This window comes from Oncorhynchus gorbuscha, linkage group LG18 (assembly GCF_021184085.1).
Source record: "Oncorhynchus gorbuscha isolate QuinsamMale2020 ecotype Even-year linkage group LG18, OgorEven_v1.0, whole genome shotgun sequence".
Lineage (NCBI taxonomy): Eukaryota > Metazoa > Chordata > Actinopteri > Salmoniformes > Salmonidae > Oncorhynchus > Oncorhynchus gorbuscha.
Window position 1 is genome coordinate 74,709,371 of NC_060190.1, and position 22,500 is coordinate 74,731,870.

The 22,500-nt window shown below is 42.9% G+C and overlaps 1 protein-coding gene across 1 annotated transcript in view; it reads right to left on the reverse strand.

The window, feature by feature from the left end:
• itga7 (integrin, alpha 7) overlaps positions 1 to 22,500 on the reverse strand; it is an 88,035-nt gene that overhangs the window by 30,378 nt on the left and 35,157 nt on the right. The window contains exons 4-13 of the mRNA XM_046312341.1: positions 20,467 to 20,574; positions 11,448 to 11,655; positions 6,264 to 6,457; positions 4,879 to 4,967; positions 4,570 to 4,796; positions 3,881 to 3,942; positions 3,238 to 3,407; positions 1,893 to 2,036; positions 1,664 to 1,779; positions 394 to 577 (exon numbers count right to left, since the gene is read on the reverse strand). Coding sequence (XP_046168297.1) covers positions 394 to 577; positions 1,664 to 1,779; positions 1,893 to 2,036; positions 3,238 to 3,407; positions 3,881 to 3,942; positions 4,570 to 4,796; positions 4,879 to 4,967; positions 6,264 to 6,457; positions 11,448 to 11,655; positions 20,467 to 20,574 — 1,502 coding nt within the window. The remainder of the gene's footprint in view (positions 1 to 393; positions 578 to 1,663; positions 1,780 to 1,892; positions 2,037 to 3,237; positions 3,408 to 3,880; positions 3,943 to 4,569; positions 4,797 to 4,878; positions 4,968 to 6,263; positions 6,458 to 11,447; positions 11,656 to 20,466; positions 20,575 to 22,500) is intronic.

The following is a 22,500-nucleotide window of genomic DNA, read 5'->3' on the forward strand; positions in this document are numbered from 1 at the left end:
CAGTTAACTCAGGATGGATGGGAGACAGTTAACTCAGGATGGATGGGAGACAGTTAACTCAGGATGGATGGGAGACAGTTCACTCAGGATGGATGGGTGACAGTAGACAGTTTACTCAGGATGGGAGACAGTTCACTCAGGATGGATGGGTGACAGTAGACAGTTTACTCCTCTACTGATGTGACCATACATAGGGCCCTGAGTATTACGTGACCAAAGTTAGTCAGGGTTATTCCAGGTTAGATCCACTCTTGGATCGTAGTGTTGTACTAACTGGCTTATTAAAAGGTACCGTATGCGTGTGTGGGCTCTACTTCCACAAGTTGTCTTCAGCTCAGCACCCCTTAACAAGGAGTTACGTTTTTATACAGACTACAGAACAATGTGGCGAACCTGTTGTCCCCTGAAGCCAGAGTAGGACAGGGTGTCTGGCAGGGTCACCAGTAGCTGGGCGGCATGGGCATCGTCACCGTCCTTCTCAGGGTCCAGAGGTTCAGAGGGCATGTTGGTGACGGTCACCTCCAACACCACGGACCTCTGGTCAGATAGAGAGAAAACGGACGCCTCCTCATCATCTCTGGATATGAGAAGAGAATGAGGAAATAGATATGAAGGAGCAGAAGTGTACCACATCTCAGGAAGGAGGAGGATAAACACATTTAGAAACCTGGGTGGTTCGAGCCCTGAATGCTGGGTGTGACAAAACACTTATTTTTACTACTCTAATTACCTTGGTAACCAGTTTATAATAGCAATAAGGCTCCTCGGGGGTTTGTGGTATATGGTCAATATACCACGGCTAAGGGCCCACCCCCCAAAACAAACTTTTTAAAGCAACTCAATCCGGGTTGAAATTAACTCTCGAAAGTTGTAAAAGTAGAAGGAACAAGGTGACTTTTTTGTAATTGTGTCATGGTTGTCCTCCTCTTCATCTGAAGAGGAGAGGCGAGATGGATCGGAGGACCAAAATGCGGCGTGGTTTGTGTTCATCATTAATATTAAATAAAAGAAAACACTGAACACTGAATACAAACTATACAAAAACAATAAACTAAATAACGACCGTGAAGCTAATGAGAACTGCGCTGAAACAAGCAATCAACATAGACAATCACCCACAAACAAACAGTGAAACCCAGGCTACCTAAGTATGATTCTCAATCAGAGACAACTAATGACACCTGCCTCTGATTGAGAACCATACTAGGCCGAAACATAGAAATCCCCAAATCATAGAAAATCAAACATAGACTGCCCACCCTAACTCACGCCCTGACCATACTAAATAATGAATACAAAACAAAGGAAATAAAGGTCAGAACTTGACAAATTGGTGACATTTAGTAGGTGACATCATCAGTTCGTCTTGTCATGTCATTACAGACCTTGGAGAGCACTGTATAACTGGTCAGTCCTGTCCAGATCAACCAGTCCATGTCAGCTAATGTTTTTTAATTTCAATTTTTTTTCGCTCATAGATATTGTTGTAATTTTTTTTTCTTTTTTATGTATATATTTTTTTTTACATGAATACACGTTAGACACAATGTGTAGAATTGCAGGAAATAAACTGGGTGGGGGGTGTAAGGAGAGATAGCTCAATGCCTTAACTCTGGATATGAGAGAGGGATTGGGGAATATAAAAATGTGTATTCCTACTAACTTTGGCAGAGGGGTGAAGAGGTCAGAGGTTATAGGTCGGGTTCCGAACTGGTAGGTCAACTTCAGGTTGCTCTGACAGATATTATCATCACCACAGCCTTCCCTCAGGAAATTCACCTGCAACATATCAGACAGACTTAAGATAAATAAAGGCAAAGACATTTAAAAACAAAACAAATTTAAGTCACTATAGGACTGATGAAAGTTGATCTTGTTGGTGTGGAACTGACCTCAGAGTGCAGGGTGTTGGAGGTGGCAACGCCCAGTACGGGATGCAGTTGTTCCTCTGGGTTAGTGTCTGAGGACAACATGGGGGGTCTGATAGTGTGGGTGATGGCCAGGGCGATGGGACGCAGCTTGTCACGGATATTCTCCTGCACCGAAAAGAATCATTCAACCGTTTTTCAAAGAGATTATATTATATGGAAGTATCTATCTACAAATTATATCTGGAGTTTATGATTTATAGCAGACCTGGGTTTAAATAATGTTTGTTTTCATTCAGGATTTATTCAACTTTTTACAAATAAAGCACATCTGAAACACTATTTCTTCCCAGGGTTGGGAACACTATGCAACATCTAAAGCAACAGAGCTTTGACAACAACAACAACAACAACAACAACAACAAAAACGTGTAATGCTGGATGAAGTTACTCTATGATTATCTTTTAGTTACAGTGAGACTACTGTTCTGCATTCAGTCTTGTAAAACCATCAGGATAAAGAGCAAAATAATGTAAATGGATTACCAACACCACCAACACAAAACACCAACAACACCACCAACACAAAACACCAACAACAACACCAACACAAAACACCAACACACAACACCAACACAAAACACCAACAACAACACAAAACACCAACAACAACACCAACACAAAACACACAACACCAACACAAAACACCAACACACAACACCAACACAAAACACACAACACCAACACCAACACAAAACACCAACACACAACACCAAACACAAAACACCAACACAACACAACCAACAAAACACCAACACAAAACACCAACAACAACACCAACACAAAACGCCAACAACAACACAAAGCACCAACAACACCAACACAAAACGCCAACACCAACAACACATCAACAATACCTACAACAACACCAACAACACCAACAACAACACAACAACACCAACAACACAACAATACCACCAACAACAACACCAACAACACAACAACACAAAACACCAACAACACCAACACAATACTCCAACAAAAACACAAAACACCAACAAAACCTACAACACCACCAACAACAACACCAACAACACAACAACACAAAACACCAACAACACCAACACAAAACTCCAACAAAAACACAAAACACCAACAAAACCTACAACAACACCAACAACACAACAACAACACAACAACACCAACAACACAACAATACCACCAACAACAACACCAACACAAAACACCAACAACAACACCAACAACAACACCAACACAAAAGGCCAACACCAACAACACAAACAACAACACAACAACAACAACAAACACAATGACAACAAACATCAGTTCTCGACTGTCAGCCCTTTACGTGTAGTTGGAAGGTGGCGCTCCGGCAGGCGGGACGGCGTTGACCCTTCAGCTCCACCTCATCAGTGTGTGTGTACTCCGACTCCTGTGCACTCCGACCCAGGAAGCTAACACGGTGGGGCAGGCCCAGCTTCCTGCGCTCGGTGTCAGCCTCGAAGAGTAGAACCAGGGCTAGAGGGGAAGGACGGAGGGAGGGGAAATGTCAGCACACCAAGGGAACAGCCCAGCTCATTTCATTAAGGACGGAGGAAGGGGAAATGTCAGCACACCAAGGGAACAGCCCAGCTCATTTCATTAAGGACGGAGGGAGGGGAAATGTCAGCACACCAAGGGAACAACCCAGCTCATTTCATTAAGGACGGAGGGAGGGGAAATGTCAGCACTCCAAGGGAACAGCCCAGCTCATTTTTAACGGAGGGAGGGAAATGTCAGCACTCCAAGGGGAGTTCATTTAATTAAGGACGGAGGGAGGGGAAATGTCAGCACACCAAGGGAACAGCCCAGCTCATTTAATTAAGGACGGAGGGAGGGGAAATGTCAGCACACCAAGGGAACAGCCCAGTTCATTTGAAGCACAGACTGGAGTAAAAAACATGATTCAACAAATGAAAATAGAAGTGTTTCTAAACAGAGGTGTAACTTACTGATGTCTGGTGAGTATGTCTCTGGATATGCAGTATAGGTGAAGCACACTTTGACCTCCACACTAATGACAGAAAACAACAGAGTTGACCGAGGCCTGTGTTTAATTCTCAACAGCAGAAACACATTAGCCTGGTTGCCAGTCTTTTTCTGCTTTCACTAACTCCTTCACGGTTAGCAGAAGGTGAAAAGTAGACTGGCAACCAGGCTATGTGTACACAAAAAAAGGACTGGCAACCAGGCTATATGAACTCAAAAAAAAAGGCTGGCAACCAGGCTATATGTACACAAAAAAGGACTGGCAACCAGGCTATATGAACACAAAAAAGGAAAAGTGAATGCAACCTACCTATGTGAGTGTAACCTACCTATGTGAGTGCAACCTACCTATGTGAATGCAACCTACCTATGTGAGTGCAACCTACCTATGTGAGTGCAACCTACCTATGTGAGTGCAACCTACCTATGTGAGTGCAACCTACCTATGTGAGTGCAACCTACCTATGTGAGTGCAACCTACCTATGTGAGTGTAACCTACCTATGTGAGTGCAACCTACCTATGTGAGTGCAACCTACCTATGTGAATGCAACCTACCTATGTGAGTGCAACCTACCTATGTGAGTGCAACCTACCTATGTGAATGCAACCTACCTATGTGAGTGCAACCTACCTATGTGAGTGCAACCTACCACACTCCATCTCTCCCCTTGCAGTTGTGTTGCTCCAAGTCAATATAGTGCTGAGGTTCGATGGATACATCCCGGGTCACGTGAATGACGGGGCGAGACCTGTACAGAACCATCTTATCGCCGAGAGAGCCTACTGCCAGGTCAGGGTACAGGTTCCCATCGATGTCCAGGCCGCCTGAGATGGAGTAGCCAAACCGTTTCACCCCCTCTTTCACCCCTTCCAGGATCTGAGATGGCAGAGTATAAACTACGTCAATTATCGGGGGGTGGATGGACAATAAAGCTTTTCGTGTGAATTAAAATTCTCACCTGTGCAGGCTTGGTGTCGATGCCCGAGGACGAGCCTCGGTAGATGAACACTTTCCCATCTCCATCGAACGGAGCCCCCACAGCGATGTCTGGACAGATACACAGATTGACATACATTAGATATAGGAGATCAGGCTCCAGCCCCTGGGGGGGGGGGGGTTCTGACTTACTTTACTGGCAATGGCAGTATGCAGGATTTATGATTTCTCTCAGGACAGTTGATGTTTCAACATTCGCTATATAGTTAAATAAAGGTTAAATAAGTAAATAGATTTTAAAAGATGTCTGAAATTATACACTATTCTCTATTCAGTATAGTATATGACTTTTGACCAGGGACCATAGGGCTCCAGGGACTATAGGGCTCCAGGGACAATAGCGCTCCAGGGACGATAGAGCTGCAGGGACCATAAGGCTCCAGGGACCATAGGGCTCCAGGGACCATAGGGCTCCAGGGACCATAGAGCTCCAGGGACCATAGAGCTCCAGGGACCATAGAGCTCCAGGGACCATAGGGCTCCAGGGACCATAGGGCTCCAGGGACTATAGGCCTCCAGGGACCATAGGGCTGCAGGAACCATAGGGCTCCAGGGACCATAGGGCTCCAGGGATCATAGGGCTCCAGGGACCATAGGGCTCCAGGGATCATAGGGCTGCAGGGACCATAGGACTCCAGGGACCATAGGGCTGCAGGGACCATAGGGCTCCAGGGACCATAGGGCTCCAGGGATCATAGGGCTCTTATTGGTGTTGTTTGTCTGTCATTTTTGTAATGACTTGGTGCTGCCTACCTTGGCCAGGACGCTCTTGAAAAAGAGATTTTAAATCTCAATGAGCCCTTCCTTGTTAAATAAAGGTTTAATAAATAATACATAAATAAAATAGGGCACTACATAGGGGATAGGGTGCCTTTTGAGACACAGAAAATACAGAAGCAGTCAAAGATTGGACACACCTACTGATTCAAGGGTTTGTCTTAATTAAAAAAAAATTATTTTCTATATTGTAGAATAATAATGAAGACATCGAAACTATGAAATAACACATATGGAATCATGTAGTAACCATGAAAAGTGTTAAACCAATCAAAATATATTTTATATTTGAGATTCTTCAAAGTAGCCACCCTTTACCACGATGACAGCTTTGCACACATTATTCCATAATGTAAAAAAATGTAAAAAATTAAGAAAAACCCCTTGAATGACTAGGTGGGTCCAACCTTTTGACTGCTACTGTATTTTTTTAAACAGTAACTCAGTCCCCTCTGTCCACTCAGTCCCCTCTGTCCACTCAGTCCCCTCTGTCCACTCAGTCCCTTCATGCAGTCAATTGTAAATGAATGCACGTTAAATAAAGTTGAATTTGAACGAGTCAATCCTCACCATCATATCCGTCCCGGTCCAGGTCTCCCACATTGTTGACGGTCAGTCCAAACATGGAGTCATGAGTTCCGTTGAGCCTGATTGGCTGAGCGTACTCCCAGTTACCGAATCGGTTGAGGAAGATGTACACAGCACCTCCGATCTCTGTCTTCCTGTCAAAATAGTTGGGAGCTCCCACTATCAGGTCTGTCCAGCTGAGAGAGAGGGCAGGGAGTTTGAAGTTTTACAAATTATTTTCAATTCAATCACTTTCTTGACAGCATTCCTTTCCATTTTAACAAAACTTTCCAAACATGTTAGGTCAGAAAGTTACTTTTTAGACCTGAATGCTAAAACATTTAGTCATTTTGCAAACCCCAGCATACCATGAGACATGTGTTCATCACTGGAACAGATAAAAAGTTGAGTTTGATATCTTTTAAAAGCTTACGAACAGGGTTGTCAAACTATTGTATTATTTCTTAAAATAAGAAATTATGTTATTTTTAAACCTTTAACATAAATTACCTAAAACAATGTCTAAACTCCTATATTTTCATATTCGCAGATGCTGTTGCTTGCAACCTATTTCACATCATCTAATGTTTTTTGTTTTGTGGTAACACCCTCGGTTGAGAGTGACAACTGTAACGGCGTTCTTCGTTTGTAGAAAAAGAGTCGGACCGAAATGCAGCGTGGTGGTTACTCATGACTTTAATAGAAAAAGTGACACATGAAATAACGATACAAAATACAAAACAACAAACGGAACGAAACCTAATTACAGCCTATCTGGTGAAACTACACAGAGACAGGAACAATCACCCACGAAATACAAAGCGAAACCAGGCTACCTAAATACGGTTCCCAATCAGAGACAACGAGAATCACCTGACTCTGATTGAGAACCGCCTCAGGCAGCCAAGCCTATACAACACCCCTAATCAGCCGCGATCCCAAATACTACAAACCCCAATACGAAAATACAATATAACATAAACCCATGTCACACCCTGGCCTGACCAAACAATATAACAAAAACACAAAATACAATGACCAAGGCGTGACAACAACATGTTCTTGAAAACAAGGTGGGGTGTCATTTCAATCATAGATATAGAATGGATAGAATGGACCTATGGTCAGAACACTGCAATTTACCTGGTACACCATTTAAATGTAAAGTGAATTGAAATAACATTTTTGAAACATCACAGCTCAGTTGAAAAAAATATATGTCTAATAGAACATTTTTAATTGGATGGTGTTCTGGATGGTGTTTAAACTGTATGGTGTTTAAACTGTATGGTGTTTAAACTGTATGGTGTTTAAACTGGATGGTGTTTAAACTGGATGGTGTTTAAACTGTATGGTGTTTAAACTGTATGGTGTTTAAACTGGATGGTGTTTAAACTGTATGGTGTTTAAACTGGATGGTGTTCTGGATGGTGTTTAAACTGGATGGTGCTTAAACTGTATGGTGTTCTGGATGGTGTTTAAAATGGATGGTGTTCTGGATGGTGTTTAAACTAGATGGTGTTTAAACCTGATGGTGTTTAAACTGTATGGTGTTTAAACTAGATGGTGTTTAAACTGTATGGTGTTTAAACTAGTTGGTGTTTAAACCTGATGGTGTTTAAACTGGATGGTGTTAAAATGGTGTTCTAGATGGTGTTTAAACCTGATGGTGTTTAAACTGTATTGTGTTTAAACTGTATGGTGTTTAAACTAGATGGTGTTTAAACCTGATGGTGTTTAAACTGGATGGTGTTTAAACTGTATGGTGTTTAAACTAGATGGTATTTAAACTGTATGGTGTTTAAACTAGATGGTGTTTAAACCTGATGGTATTTAAACTGTATGGTATTTAAACTAGATGGTGTTTAAACCTGATGGTGTTTAAACTGGATGGTGTTAAAACTAGATGGTGTTTAAACCTGATGGTGTTTAAACTGTATTGTGTTTAAACTGTATGGTGTTTAAACTAGATGGTGTTTAAACCTGATGGTGTTTAAACTGGATGGTGTTTAAACTGGATGGTGTTTAAACTAGATGGTGTTTAAACTGTATGGTGTTTAAACTAGATGGTGTTTAAACCTGATGGTGTTCAAACTGGATGGTGTTTAAAATGGATGGTGTTCTGGATGGTGTTTAAACTGGATGGTGTTTAAACCTGATGGTGTTTAAACTGTATGGTGTTTAAACTGTATGGTGTTTAAACTAGATGGTGTTTAAACCTGATGGTGTTTAAACTGGATGGTGTTTAAACTGGATGGTGTTTAAACTAGATGGTGTTTAAACTGTATGGTGTTTAAACTAGATGGTGTTTAAACCTGATGGTGTTCAAACTGGATGGTGTTTAAAATGGATGGTGTTCTGGATGGTGTTTAAACTGGATGGTGTTTAAACCTGATGGTGTTTAAACTGTATGGTGTTTAAACTGTATGGTGTTTAAACTAGATGGTGTTTAAACTAGATGGTGTTTAAACCTGATGGTGTTTAAACTGGATGGTGTTCTGGATGACATCCCCAGCCGCGTCCTCAGAGCATGTGCAGACCAGCTGGCTGGTGTGTTTATGGACATATTCATTCAATCCTCATCCCAGTCTGCTGTTCCCACATGCTTCAAGAGGGCCACCATTGTTCAAATCCAATTTATTTATATAGCCCTTCGTACATCAGCTGATGTCTCAAAGTGCGGTACAGAAACCCAGCCTAAAACCCCAAACAGCAAGCAATGCAGGTGTAGAAGCACGGTGGCTAGGAAAAACTCCCTAGAAAGGCCAAAACCTAGGACGAAACCTAGAGAGGAACCAGGCTATGTGGGGTGGCCAGTCCTCTTCTGGCTGTGCCGGGTGGAGATTATAACAGAACATGGCCAAGATGTTCAAATGTTCATAAATTACCAGCATGGTCGAATAATAATAAGGCAGAACAGTTGAAACTGGAGCAGCAGCACAGTCAGGTGGACTGGGGACAGCAAGGACAGTTCCTGTTCCCAAGAAAGCTAAGGTAACTGAGCTAAACGACTACCGCCCCGTAGCACTCACTTCCGTCATCATGAAGTGCTTTGAGAGACGAGTCAAGGACCATATCACCTCCAACCTACCTGAAACCCTAGACCCACTCCAATTTGCTTACCACCCCAATAGGTCCACAGACGATGCGATCTCAACCACACTGCACACTGCCCTAACCCATCTGGACAAGAGGAATACCTATGTGAGAATGCTGTTCATCGACTACAGCTCGGCATTTAACACCATAGTACCCTCCAAACTCGTCATTAAGCTCGAGACCCTGGGTCTTGACCCCGCCCTGTGCAACTGGGTACTGGACTTCCTGACGGGCCGCCCCCAAGGGAATGAGGGTAGGTAAACAACATCTCTACCCCGCTGATCCTCAACACTGGGGCCCCACAAGGGTGCATTCTGAGGCCTCTCCTGTACTCCCTGTTCACCTACGACTGCGTGGCCATGCACGCCTCCAACTCAATCGTCGTCAAGTTTGCGGACGACACAACAGTGGTAGGCTTGATTTCCAACAGCGACGAGACGGCCTACAGGGAGGAGGTAAGGGCCCTCGGAGTGTGGTGTCAGGAAAATAACCTCTTCCTCAACATCAACAAAACAAAGGAGATGATCGTGGACTTCAGGAAACAGCAGAGGGAGCACCTCCCTATCCACATCGACGGGACAGTAGTGGAGAGGGTAGAAAGTTTTAAATTCCTTGGCGTACACATCAAGGACAAACTGAATTGGTCCACCCACACAGACAGCGTGGTGAAGAAGGCGCAGCAGCGCCTCTTCAACCTCAGGAGGCTGAAGAAATTTGGCTTGTCACCAAAAGCACTCACAAACTTTTACAGATGCACAATCAAGAGCATCCTGTCAGGCTGTATCACCGCCTGGTACGGCAACTGCTCCGCCCACAACAGTAAGGCTCTCCAGAGGGTAGTGAGGTCTGCACAACGCATCACCGGGGGCAAACTATCTGCCCTCCAGGACACCTACACCACCTGATGTTACAAGAAGGCCATAAAGATCATCAAGGACATCAACCACCCGAGCCACTGCCTGTTCACCCCGCTATCATCCAGAAGGCGAGGTCAGTACAGGTGCATCAAAGCTGGGACCGAGAGACTGAAAAACAGCTTCTATCTCAAGGCCATCAGACTGTTAAACACCTTCTGTCTCAAGGCCATCAGACTATTAAACACCTTCTGTCTCAAGGCCATCAGACTATTAAACAGCCACCACTGGCATTGAGTGGCTGCTGCCATACATGTAAAAAATGTATCACTAGCCACTTTAAACAATGCCTCTTAATGCCTCTGTTTACATACCCTACATTACTCATCTCATCTCATATGTATACGTATATACTGTACTCTATATCATCTACTGCATCTTTATGTAATACATGTATCACTAGCCACTTTAAACAATGCTACTTAATATAATGTTTACATACCCTACATTATTTATCTCATATGTATACGTATATACTGTACTCTATATCATCTACTGCATCTTTATGTAATACCTGTATCACTAGCCACTTTAAACTATGCCACTTTGTTTACATACCCTACATTACTCATCTCATATGTATATACTGTTGATACCATCTACTGCATCTTGCCTATGCCGTTCTGTACCATCACTCATTCATATATCTTTATGTACATATTCTTTATCCCTTTACACTTGTGTGTATAAAATAGCTGTTGTGGAACTGTTAGGTTAGATTACTCGTTGGTTATTACTGCAGTGTCGGAACTAGAAGCACAAGCATTTCGCTACACTCGCATTAACATCTGCTAACCATGTGTATGTGACAAATAACATTTGATTAGATTTGACCATTTGGTACATTTATCAGCCAAAACATGACACCCACCCTGTATTTAAGATGGCCGCCACACCACAAAAGCCTTAGATAATATAAAATAGGGTCTAAGCTACAATAAATGTGAAATAGGGTCTAAGCTACAGTTGTGCCATGGTTACTATGGCTACAGACTAACTGTGTATGCATTCCTGTACACGGCTATCAATAGTAGCAGTAGTAGCAGTAGACATGCAGCTGATGTGACTCTCACCCATCACTGTTGAGCCATGGTTACTATGGCTACAGACTGTCTATACATTCCTGTACACTGCCATCAATTGTAGTGGTAGTAGCAGTCGATGTGTCTCTCACCCGTCACTGTTGAGATCAGCCGTGGCCACAGAGTACCCGAAGGAAGAACCCAGCTCCTCTCCCCACAGGATGTGCTGTGGCACCAGGCGATACACGTTGTCTTTACGCAGTAGCACCACCGCTCCCGTGTGATTGGCTCGCGGAGCCCCCGCCACGAAGGTCAGCTCCCCATGGCTCATTATGTCGTTAGCAGAGTCCACCGAGAAACCTGCAGCAGGGCATCATGGGATAACAGTTATTAGAAGTAGAGTGTGTGTGTGTGTGTGTGTGTGTGTGTGTGTGTGTGTGTGTGTGTGTGTGTGTGTGTGTGTGTGTGTGTGTGTGTGTGTGTGTGTGTGTGTGTGTGTGTGTGTGTGTGTGTGTGTGTGTGTGTGTGTGTGTGTGTGTGTGTGTGTGTGTGTGTGTGTGTGTACTGTATACTGTATATCGACCATAGTCTCTCTCTAAGCTCATCTCCTTTAGTGTTCTCTCATCCTTGTTGTAATAAAATGTAGCCTAAGTGGCTATTGATTTAATGGAAAACACATGATGAGTGTAATGTCCCTGAGTTTGTCGTAAAGGGAGGGACGAGTTGCCCTCCTCCGTCAGAGAGAGCAGTGTGTGTGTCTGTCTGTCTGTCTGTCTGTCTGTCTGTCTGTCTGTCTGTCTGTCTGTCTGTCTGTCTGTCTGTCTGTCTGTCTGTCGGTCTGTCGGTCTGTGTGTCTGTGTGTGTGTCTGTCTGTGTGTGTCTGTCTGTGTCTGTGTCTGTCTGTGTCTGTGTCTTCTCCCCCATAAAGAGATAAAGACGAGGCCCATGTGTGTAGTAGGAAGAGAAACATGAGGTAACATCTAAGCAGATCTCTTGTGTTAATCTAATGCAGCAGATGTTGCTGCTCAGGAAGCACGTAAACAGAGCAGTCTAGCATTCATCTTGCTTCTGCTTCAATGGGATTTACTCCCTCAGGAATGTGAGGGGTGTGTCTGCATACAATTCAGGTATAGTGAAATAGTGAAATAGTGTAATAGTGTAATAGTGAAATAGTGTAATAGTGAAATAGTGTAATAGTGAAATAGTGTAATAGTGAAATAGTGAAATAGTGTAATAGTGAAATAGTGAAATAGTGAAATAGTGAAATAGTGTAATAGTGAAATAGTGAAATAGTGAAATAGTGTAATAGTGAAATAGTGAAATAGTGAAATAGTGAAATAGTGAAATAGTGTAACAGTGAAATATAGAAAGAAGAGGGAATTGAACGTGCGTGTGGTGCGAAAATTTAACTTTGTTTCAACAACCTGTGTGAACAAAATATCAGATACAAATCAAATAATAAAACATTTAAAAACAGGCAAACACACTAAACAGCTACAGCTGTGTTCCAGTCCAACATGCGGTGAGGAGAGGATTGGCAGTGACCTGTGTTAGTCCAAAGGTCAACATACAGAGAGACGCTCAAAGACAAACACAGAGACGGCGGCTATGTCGCAAAACATTACTAGTCATCAAATCCTTGGAAACAACGACAGAAATCAATGATGTGACAGCTAGAAACATTTTCAAACAGACACAAAGACAGACTAAAGCATCTCGTCGACAAACAGACACAAAGACAGACTAAAGCATCTCGTCGGCAAACAGACACAAAGACAGACTAAAGCATCTCGTAGACAAACAGACAAGTAATTGAGCAGCTCCAGGGAGACAGGTGTGTGGAATGATACAGTTTGAATTGAGAACCAGTAATCGGAAAGGCCTAAATACCACAGAAGTCAACATTACAACTCCAGGAAGTCTTTTTGTCAGGCCTTTAGTGAAGGATTTACCACACAGTTTCCCTTTCACGTAGCAGTCTGATCCGCCTTTTCCTTTTCCTCAGAAGTCCAATCTTCTATTTGAAAGCTATAAAAGGGAACCTAGGCTTTGTCCCGTTATGTTTTTAAAAAGCTAAATGGGACCCAATGGGTTGGGGAATGTGGCCCCCTGAGGAAAGACATCAAACACAGTTGTGTTGTGCAGCTGTCAAAAGTGTCAAGCCTCACGGTTGTAAAGCTTATGTTCGGTTAGACTATGTGGTAAAAATAAATCAAAAATTGAAAAAGCTACATAGCCCGAGAATCAACGGAAAGCTGAAATCTGAATGGGATCTAAATATATTGTTGCAGCTTTACTTACATTATCTGATAGCATATTTTATCAGTAGTTTTACAACGGGGGTTTTCTTTCAACGGAACATCGTGTGAGTCAGATATAAAAATTAAAAAATCTAGAAAACGGACATTTCACTTTTCACTGGCTGTATTTATTTTGGCAGGAACTCTGGAAAACCTGGGCCTGACTGAGCAGTTGACTGGGCTGGGCTCCCTATCCAACGATAATCTGATTTAGGAGAAACACAGTGTAAAACTGCTGCTGCTGGGAACTGACTGAATAATACGAATCACTCAGTCGAGAGACTAGGGGCCAGTTTCCCAAACACATATGAAGGCCAGTCCAGGACTAAGAAGTATTTTCAAGAGACTCTCCATTAAGCATGTACTTTTAAGTCCAGAACTATTAATATCACTACTGTCTGTCTATAAATAACTAGTAATATCACTACTGTCTATATGTTAATAACCAGTAATATCACTACTGTCTATATGTTCATAACCAGTAATATCACTACTGTCTATATGTTAATAACCAGTAAAATCACTACTGTCTATCTATAAATAACCAGTAATATCACTACTGTCTGTTTTATAAATAATGTTCTAACCAGTAATATCACTACTGTCTATATGTTAATAACCAGTAATATCACTACTGTCTATCTATAAATAACCAGTAATATGACTACTGTCTGTCTATAAATAACCAGTAATAAACAACTGTCTATATATAAATAACCAGTAATATCACTACTGTCTATATGTTAAATAACCAGTAATAACACTACTGTCTGTCTATAAATAACTAGTAATAACACTACTGTCTGTCTATATGTTAATAACTAGTAATATCACTACTGTCTATCTATAAATAACCAGTAATAACACTACTGTCTGTTTATAAATAACTAGTAATAACACTACTGTCTATATGTTAATAACCAGTAATATCACTACTGTCTATCTATAAATAACCAGTAATATGACTACTGTCTGTCTATAAATAACCAGTAATAACACAACTGTCTATATGTTAATAACTAGTAATATCACTACTGTCTATATGTTAATAACCAGTAATAACACTACTGTCTGTCTATAAATAACTAGTAATAACACTACTGTCTATATGTTAATAACCAGTAAAATCACTACTGTCTATCTATAAATAACCAGTAATAACACTACTGTCTGTTTATAAATGTTAATAACACTACTGTCTGTCTATAAATAATAATCACTACTGTCTATATGTTAATAACTAGTAATATCAATACTGTCTATATGTTAATAACTAGTAATATCACTACTGTCTATATGTTAATAACCAGTAATATCACTACTGTCTATATGTTAATAACCAGTAATATCACTACTGTCTATAAATAACTAGTAATATCACTACTGTCTATATGTTAATAACTAGTAATATCACTACTGTCTGTCTATAAATAACCAGTAATAACACTACTGTCTATATGTTAATAACCAGTAATATCACTACTGTCTATATGTTAATAACCAGTAATATCACTACTGTCTATATGTTAATAACTAGTATTATCACTACTGTCTATATGTTAATAACCAGTAATATCACTACTGTCTATATGTTAATAACCAGTAATATCACTACTGTCTATATGTTAATAACTAGTAATATCACTACTGTCTATATGTTAATAACTAGTAATATCACTACTGTCTGTCTATAAATAACCAGTAATAACACTACTGTCTATATGTTAATAACCAGTAATATCACTACTGTCTATATGTTAATAACCAGTAATATCACTACTGTCTATATGTTAATAACTAGTATTATCACTACTGTCTATATGTTAATAACCAGTAATATCACTACTGTCTATATGTTAATAACCAGTAATATCACTACTGTCTATATGTTAATAACTAGTAATATCACTACTGTCTATATGTTAATAACCAGTAATAACACTAATATAATAATACTATAATATAATATATGCCATTTAGCAGACGCTTTTATCCAAAGCGACTTACAGTCATGTGTGCATACATTCTACGTATGGGTGGTCCCGGGGATCGAACCCAATACCCTGCCGTTACAAGCGCCATGCTCTACCAACTGAGCTACAGGACCACTACTGTCTGTCTGTCTATAAATAACCAGTAATAACACAACTGTCTATATGTTAATAACTAGTAATATCACTACTGTCTGTCTATAAATAACCAGTAATATCACTACTGTCTATATGTTAATAACCAGTAATATCACTACTGTCTATATGTTAATAACCAGTAATATCACTACTGTCTATATGTTAATAACCAGTAATATCACTACTGTCTGTCTATATGTTAATAACTAGTAATATCACTACTGTCTATATGTTAATAACCAGTAATATCACTACTGTCTATATGTTAATAACCAGTAATATCACTACTGTCTGTCTATATGTTAATAACTAGTAATATCACTACTGTCTATATGTTAATAACCAGTAATATCACTACTGTCTATATGTTAATAACCAGTAATATCCCTACTGTCTATATGTTAATAACTAGTAATATCACTACTGTCTATATGTTAATAACCAGTAATATCACTACTGTCTATATGTTAATAACTAGTAATATCACTACTGTCTATATGTTAATAACTAGTAATATCACTACTGTCTATATGTTAATAACTAGTAATATCACTACTGTCTGTCTATATGTTAATAACTAGTAATATCACTACTGTCTATATGTTAATAACTAGTAATATCACTACTGTCTGTCTATAAATAACCAGTAATATCACTACTGTCTATATGTTAATAACCAGTAATATCACTACTGTCTGTCTATATGTTAATAACTAGTAATATCACTACTGTCTGTCTATATGTTAATAACCAGTAATATCACTACTGTCTATATGTTAATAACTAGTAATATCACTACTGTCTATATGTTAATAACTAGTAATATCACTACTGTCTATATGTTAATAACCAGTAATATCACTACTGTCTATATGTTAATAACTAGTAATATCACTACTGTCTATATGTTAATAACCAGTAATATCACTACTGTCTATATGTTAATAACCAGTAATATCACTACTGTCTGTCTATAAATCACCAGTAATATCACTACTGTCTGTTAGTAAGCGTGCATAGCTCCGTATGTATGTCCAGTCATTATGTCATTTGGTTAGAGGATCAGGATCGATGGAGGCATGCTGCCTGTTAGACGTGAGGGGGTCAAAGGTTAAAATGGGCATTAAGGAAGTGGAGGAGGAGTGATCATTATGGAGAAGGGACAAGGCATCTCTAATGGAACCTTAGTGCAATCGTTTTGACAAGGGCCCATAACGCTCTAGTTAAAAGTCATGCTAAGTATAGGCAATAGGGCTCCATATGGGGACATAGTCCCGTTGGTTTGTATAGAGGAGGAGGAGGTGAATAAAGAGATTTACAGGTTTGATGGGAACAATCGATGGGAACAATCGATCCGGGGGAACAATCGATCTGACGGACAGAACGTTATTGGTTCGAGTCCATTAGCCATCTAAAGAAAAGGGAATGAGCCAGTATCTACGTATCCAAGGACCGCTGAGTTTAAACTACGCCTTCAAAATGAAGACGCTCTGAAGGCTCTGTTCCTATGAGCTTCACTGGAACACCGTTACTATAGGAACTGTATCACATGTTGATCTCAGAACACGTTGTTCACTGGGAGATTTGTCTTTTCTAAATTCTGCTTTGCTTACTTCTTTCATATCGAAAACCTTTATTTACTTAGAAAAGTGACTTGTATCTATTAAATGTAGATAAGAATGTAGACATACAGCCAGTGGTGGATTTAGGTAGAGGTCCAGGGTGGCAGCTTGCCGGGGGCGACACGGGGCGCCCGCACAAAAAAAAATCAGAATGGTGACATCTGCGCGACCGGTTTTCTATCGCTCATTTTGCTCACATCAGTGTGGGACTGTGGGTCAATTGATCTTGTCGGAGTCGGAGCCCTGATTCTAGTTTGTGAGCTAGGCTGGCTACTGCCTGGGAAGGTCTCCCACTCAGAAGTACGAGATGGGGCGGGGGTAGGGGGGGGGGGGGTAGGATGACCTCAGGTCTCCCCACTGGAAGCCCGAGGTAGGGGGAGTGGGGGAATCTATCAAATAGCGCACCTCTAACTTTGTACAATACGAATGGAATTATTCAAATCAGTCACACTACGAAATGCTACCAAATGAACCACAATTTATTCATAATACCGTTAATATATAGTTTCATAGGCACATTGTTGCATTATTTTCTGAAGTCGTTAAAGAATAATATAAAACCAGTCTGCACACCACCAATTTGTCTTTGTTACTTTTTTGTATATATTTATATCGTTTTAAATGTTATGATTATTTATTTGTATTGTTCCAAATGTCTGAATAGAAATGACAGTTAGTGGAGAATGAGCGAACCCCCTGCCGAAGGGTTTCGCCCACGGAGCCATACAAGCTAGAACCACCACTACACTATACAGACTGACAGGCTTTACAGACCACTACACTATACAGACTGACAGGCTTTACAGACCACTACACTATACAGACTGACAGGCTTTACAGACCACTACACTATACAGACTGACAGGCTTTACAGACCACTACACCATAGAGACTGACAGGCTTTACAGACCACTACACTATACAGACTGACAGGCTTTACAGACCACTACACTATACAGACTGACAGACAGACCACTACACTATACAGACTGACAGACAGACAGGCTTTACAGACCACTACACTATACAGACTGACAGACAGACAGACCACTACACTATACAGACTGACAGACTGACAGGCTTTACAGACCACTACACCATACAGACTGACAGGCTTTACAGACCACTACACTATACAGACTGACAGACAGACCACTACACTATACAGACTGACAGACAGACAGACCACTACACTATACAGACTGACTGACAGACAGACAGGCTTTACAGACCACTACACTATACAGACTGACAGGCTTTACAGACCACTACACCATACAGACTGACAGGCTTTACAGACCACTACACTATACAGACTGACAGGCTTTACAGACCACTACACCATACAGACTGACAGGCTTTACAGACTACTACACTATACAGACTGACAGGCTTTACAGACCACTACACCATACAGACTGACAGGCTTTACAGACCACTACACTATACAGACTGACAGGCTTTACAGACCACTACACTATACAGACTGACAGGCTTTACAGACCACTACACTATACAGACTGACAGACAGACAGGCTTTACAGACCAGTACACCATACAGACTGACAGGCTTTACAGACCACTACACCATACAGACTGACAGGCTTTACAGACCACTACACCATACAGACTGACAGGCTTTACAGACCACTACACTATACAGACTGACAGGCTTTACAGACCACTACACTATACAGACTGACAGGCTTTACAGACCACTACACCATACAGACAGACAGGCTTTACAGACCACTACACTATACAGACTGACAGGCTTTACAGACCACTACACTATACAGACTGACAGGCTTTACAGACCACTACACCATACAGACAGAGAGACTGTAACCACAAAGAGAAATTGACATAGATTATACACAGGATCTACAGTAGAGAAGGGCTAGCAGTGAGCACATAACCAACACAGGGGGTTAAGGTTAGATGGGAGAGTCAGGGTAAACCAACACAGGGGGTTAAGGGTAGATGGGAGAGTCAGGGTAAACCAACACAGGGGGTTAAGGGTAGATGGGAGAGTCAGGGTAAACCAACACAGGGGGTTAAGGGTAGATGGGAGAGTTAGGGTAAACCAACACAGGGGGTTAAGGGTAGATGGGAGAGTCAGGGTACACCAACACAGGGGGTTAAGGGTAGATGGGAGAGTTAGGGTAAACCAACACAGGGGGTTAAGGGTAGATGGGAGAGTCAGGGTAAACCAACACAGGGGGTTAAGGGTAGATGGGAGAGTCAGGGTAAACCAACACAGGGGTTAAGGGTAGATGGGAGAGTCAGGGTAAACCAACACAGGGGGTTAAGGGTAGATGGGAGAGTCAGGGTAAACCAACACAGGGGGTTAAGGGTAGATGGGAGAGTCAGGGTAAACCAACACAGGGGGTTAAGGGTAGATGGGAGAGTCAGGGTAAACCAACACAGGGGGTTAAGGGTAGACAGGAGAGTCAGGGTAGGTCTACAGTGTGTTAAGGGTAGACAGGAGAGTCAGGGTAGGTATACGGTGTGTTAAGGGTAGATGGGAGAGTCAGGGTAAATCTACAGTGTGTTAAGGGTAGATAGGAGAGTCAAGGTAAGGTAAGTCTACAGTGTGTTAATTAAGGGTAGACAGGAGAGTCAAGGTAAGTCTACAGTGTGTTAATTAAGGGTAGACAGGAGAGTCAGGGTAGGTCTACAGTGTGTTAAGGGTAGACAGGAGAGTCAGGGTAAATCTACAGTGTGTTAATTAAGGGTAGACAGGAGAGTCAAGGTAAGTCTACAGTGTGTTAAGGGTAGACAGGAGAGTCAAGGTAAGTCTACAGTGTGTTAAGGGTAGACGGGAGAGTCAGGGTAAGTCTACAGTGTGTTAATTAAGGGTAGACAGGAGAGTCACATTGTGTTAAGGGTAGACAGGAGAGTCAGGGTAGGTCTACAGTTTGTTAATTAAGGGTAGACAGGAGAGTCAGGGTAGGTCTACAGTGTGTTAATTAAGGGTAGACAGGAGAATCAGGGTAGGTCTACAGTGTGTTAATTAAGGGTAGACAGGAGAGTCAGGGTAGGTCTACAGTGTGTTAATTAAGGGTAGACAGGAGAGTCAAGGTAAGTCTACGGTGTGTTTCACTCCCAGCTACAAACCTAAGTAGCTATTTTGAGCTACGTCCTCAAACATGGGCCAGTTGGAGCGTGGCTCCAGAGTTTTGTACACCAGCGCATCTTCATCAGGACTAGCCATGAACAAGAGCCCTGAGGCCCGAGAGAGAGGAAGATGAAGGAGAGAGAGGGGGCGGTGGGGGGAGTGGAGGAGAGGAGGAGAGGTGGTGAGGGGGAACAGGGTGACAAAGAGAGAGAAAGAGGGAGTGCAGGTGAGAAAGAAATGTGCTGTGATTGTGTGTGTGTGTTCTTCTTCCTGGTATTGCAGTGGTTTGTGGGTAAACCACTGGTACCCAACAGATGGACGACAAGTCTGACTCACACTGGACCCAGAATTAGATCTGTTTGTGCTTTCAGCCAACTTCTCACACATGTGCTGTATGGCAGCAGAGTAGTTCGCTAAAGGACAAGCTGATCTGGGACCAGTCTATAACAGGCCCTGATGACTGTGGGATAATAATACTCATATTATTCTATTGACGTATCTCTCACACATGATTGGTCCATTCATGCGCAGCTACTTCATGTGGTAAAGTATTCAGAATATTGAGGTGGAGTGGAGCTGCCTACGGACAGGTCAGGGAGGGGCCCTACGGACAGGTCAGGGAGGGGCCCTACGGACAGGTCAGGGAGGGGCCCTACGGACAGGTCAGGGAGGGGCCCTACGGACAGGTCAGGGAGGGGCCCTACGGACAGGTCAGGGAGGGGCCCTACGGACAGGTCAGGGAGGGGCCCTACGGACAGGTCAGGGAGGGCCCTACGGACAGGTCAGGGAGGGGCCCTACGGACAGGTCAGGGAGGGGCCCTACGGACAGGTCAGGGAGGGGCCCTACGGACAGGTCAGGGAGGGGCCCTACGGACAGGTCAGGGAGGGGCCCTACGGACAGGTCAGGGAGGGGCCCTACAGACAGGTCAGGGAGGGGCCCTACGGACAGGTCAGGGAGGGGCCCTACAGACAGGTCAGGGAGGGGCCCTATGGACAGGTCAGGGAGGGGCTCTATGGACAGGTCAGGGAGGGGCCCTACAGACAGGTCAGGGAGGGGCCCTATGGACAGGTCAGGGAGGGGCCCTACAGGCAGGTCAGGGAGGGGCTCTATGGACAGGTCAGGGAGGGGCTCTACGGACATTTGGGTCAGGGAGGGGCCCATTCGGACAGGTCAGGGAGGCCCCTCGGACCTTTCTGGGAGGGGCCCTCACGGAACTCAGTGAGACAGGACAGGTCAGGCTAGGGGCAGCACTGTGAGGAGGGGCCCACGGACAGGTCAGGGACGGGCCCTACCCAGGTAACTATGGGAGGGGAACGGACAGGTCAGGGGCTGAGACATTCAGGAGGGGCTCATCCGCCACCTCAGGGAGGGGTCGTCATAGAGAACCAGGAGGGGATCCAACAGTGTCTGGTTTAGCAGCTGGTCAGGGGAGGGGCCTCTACTGGAAGGAACAGGGAGGGCCCCACAGACAGGTCAGGGAAGGGGCCCTACCAGGTCAAGGAGGCCCACAGACAGGTCAGGAGGGGCCCTACAGAGGTCAGGAGGGGTCAGGGAGGGGCCCACAGACAGGTCAGGGAGGGGCTCTATGGACAGGTCAGGGAGGGCCCTACAGACAGTCAGGGAGGGTTACACAATGCTGAGGTCAGGGAGGGGCCCCACATGAGGTCAGGGAGGGGCCCACCTAGGGAGGCCTGACAGGCATGGTCACAGGATCCATATCTCAGATTGATCAGGGAGGGGCCCTACAGACAGGTCAGGGAGGGGCCCAATAACTAGACAGGTCTGGGAGGGGCTCAATGGACAGGTCCAGGGAGGGGTATGGACTACTAGGGAGGCCAATCAGTATTATTGATTAGCTTTATAAATCAAGGGATTTGCCCACAGAGAGAAATACAATTTTATGGAAAGGTCAGGGATGACTTTAGGTATTTTTTGGGTACAATATTCTGTTGTTGTCATCTTCCCAGGCCCTTCTCCTTTCCTGTTCTGTGCTCAGTGAACTCCAGTGAGACAGGACAGATTGGCCTTAGCA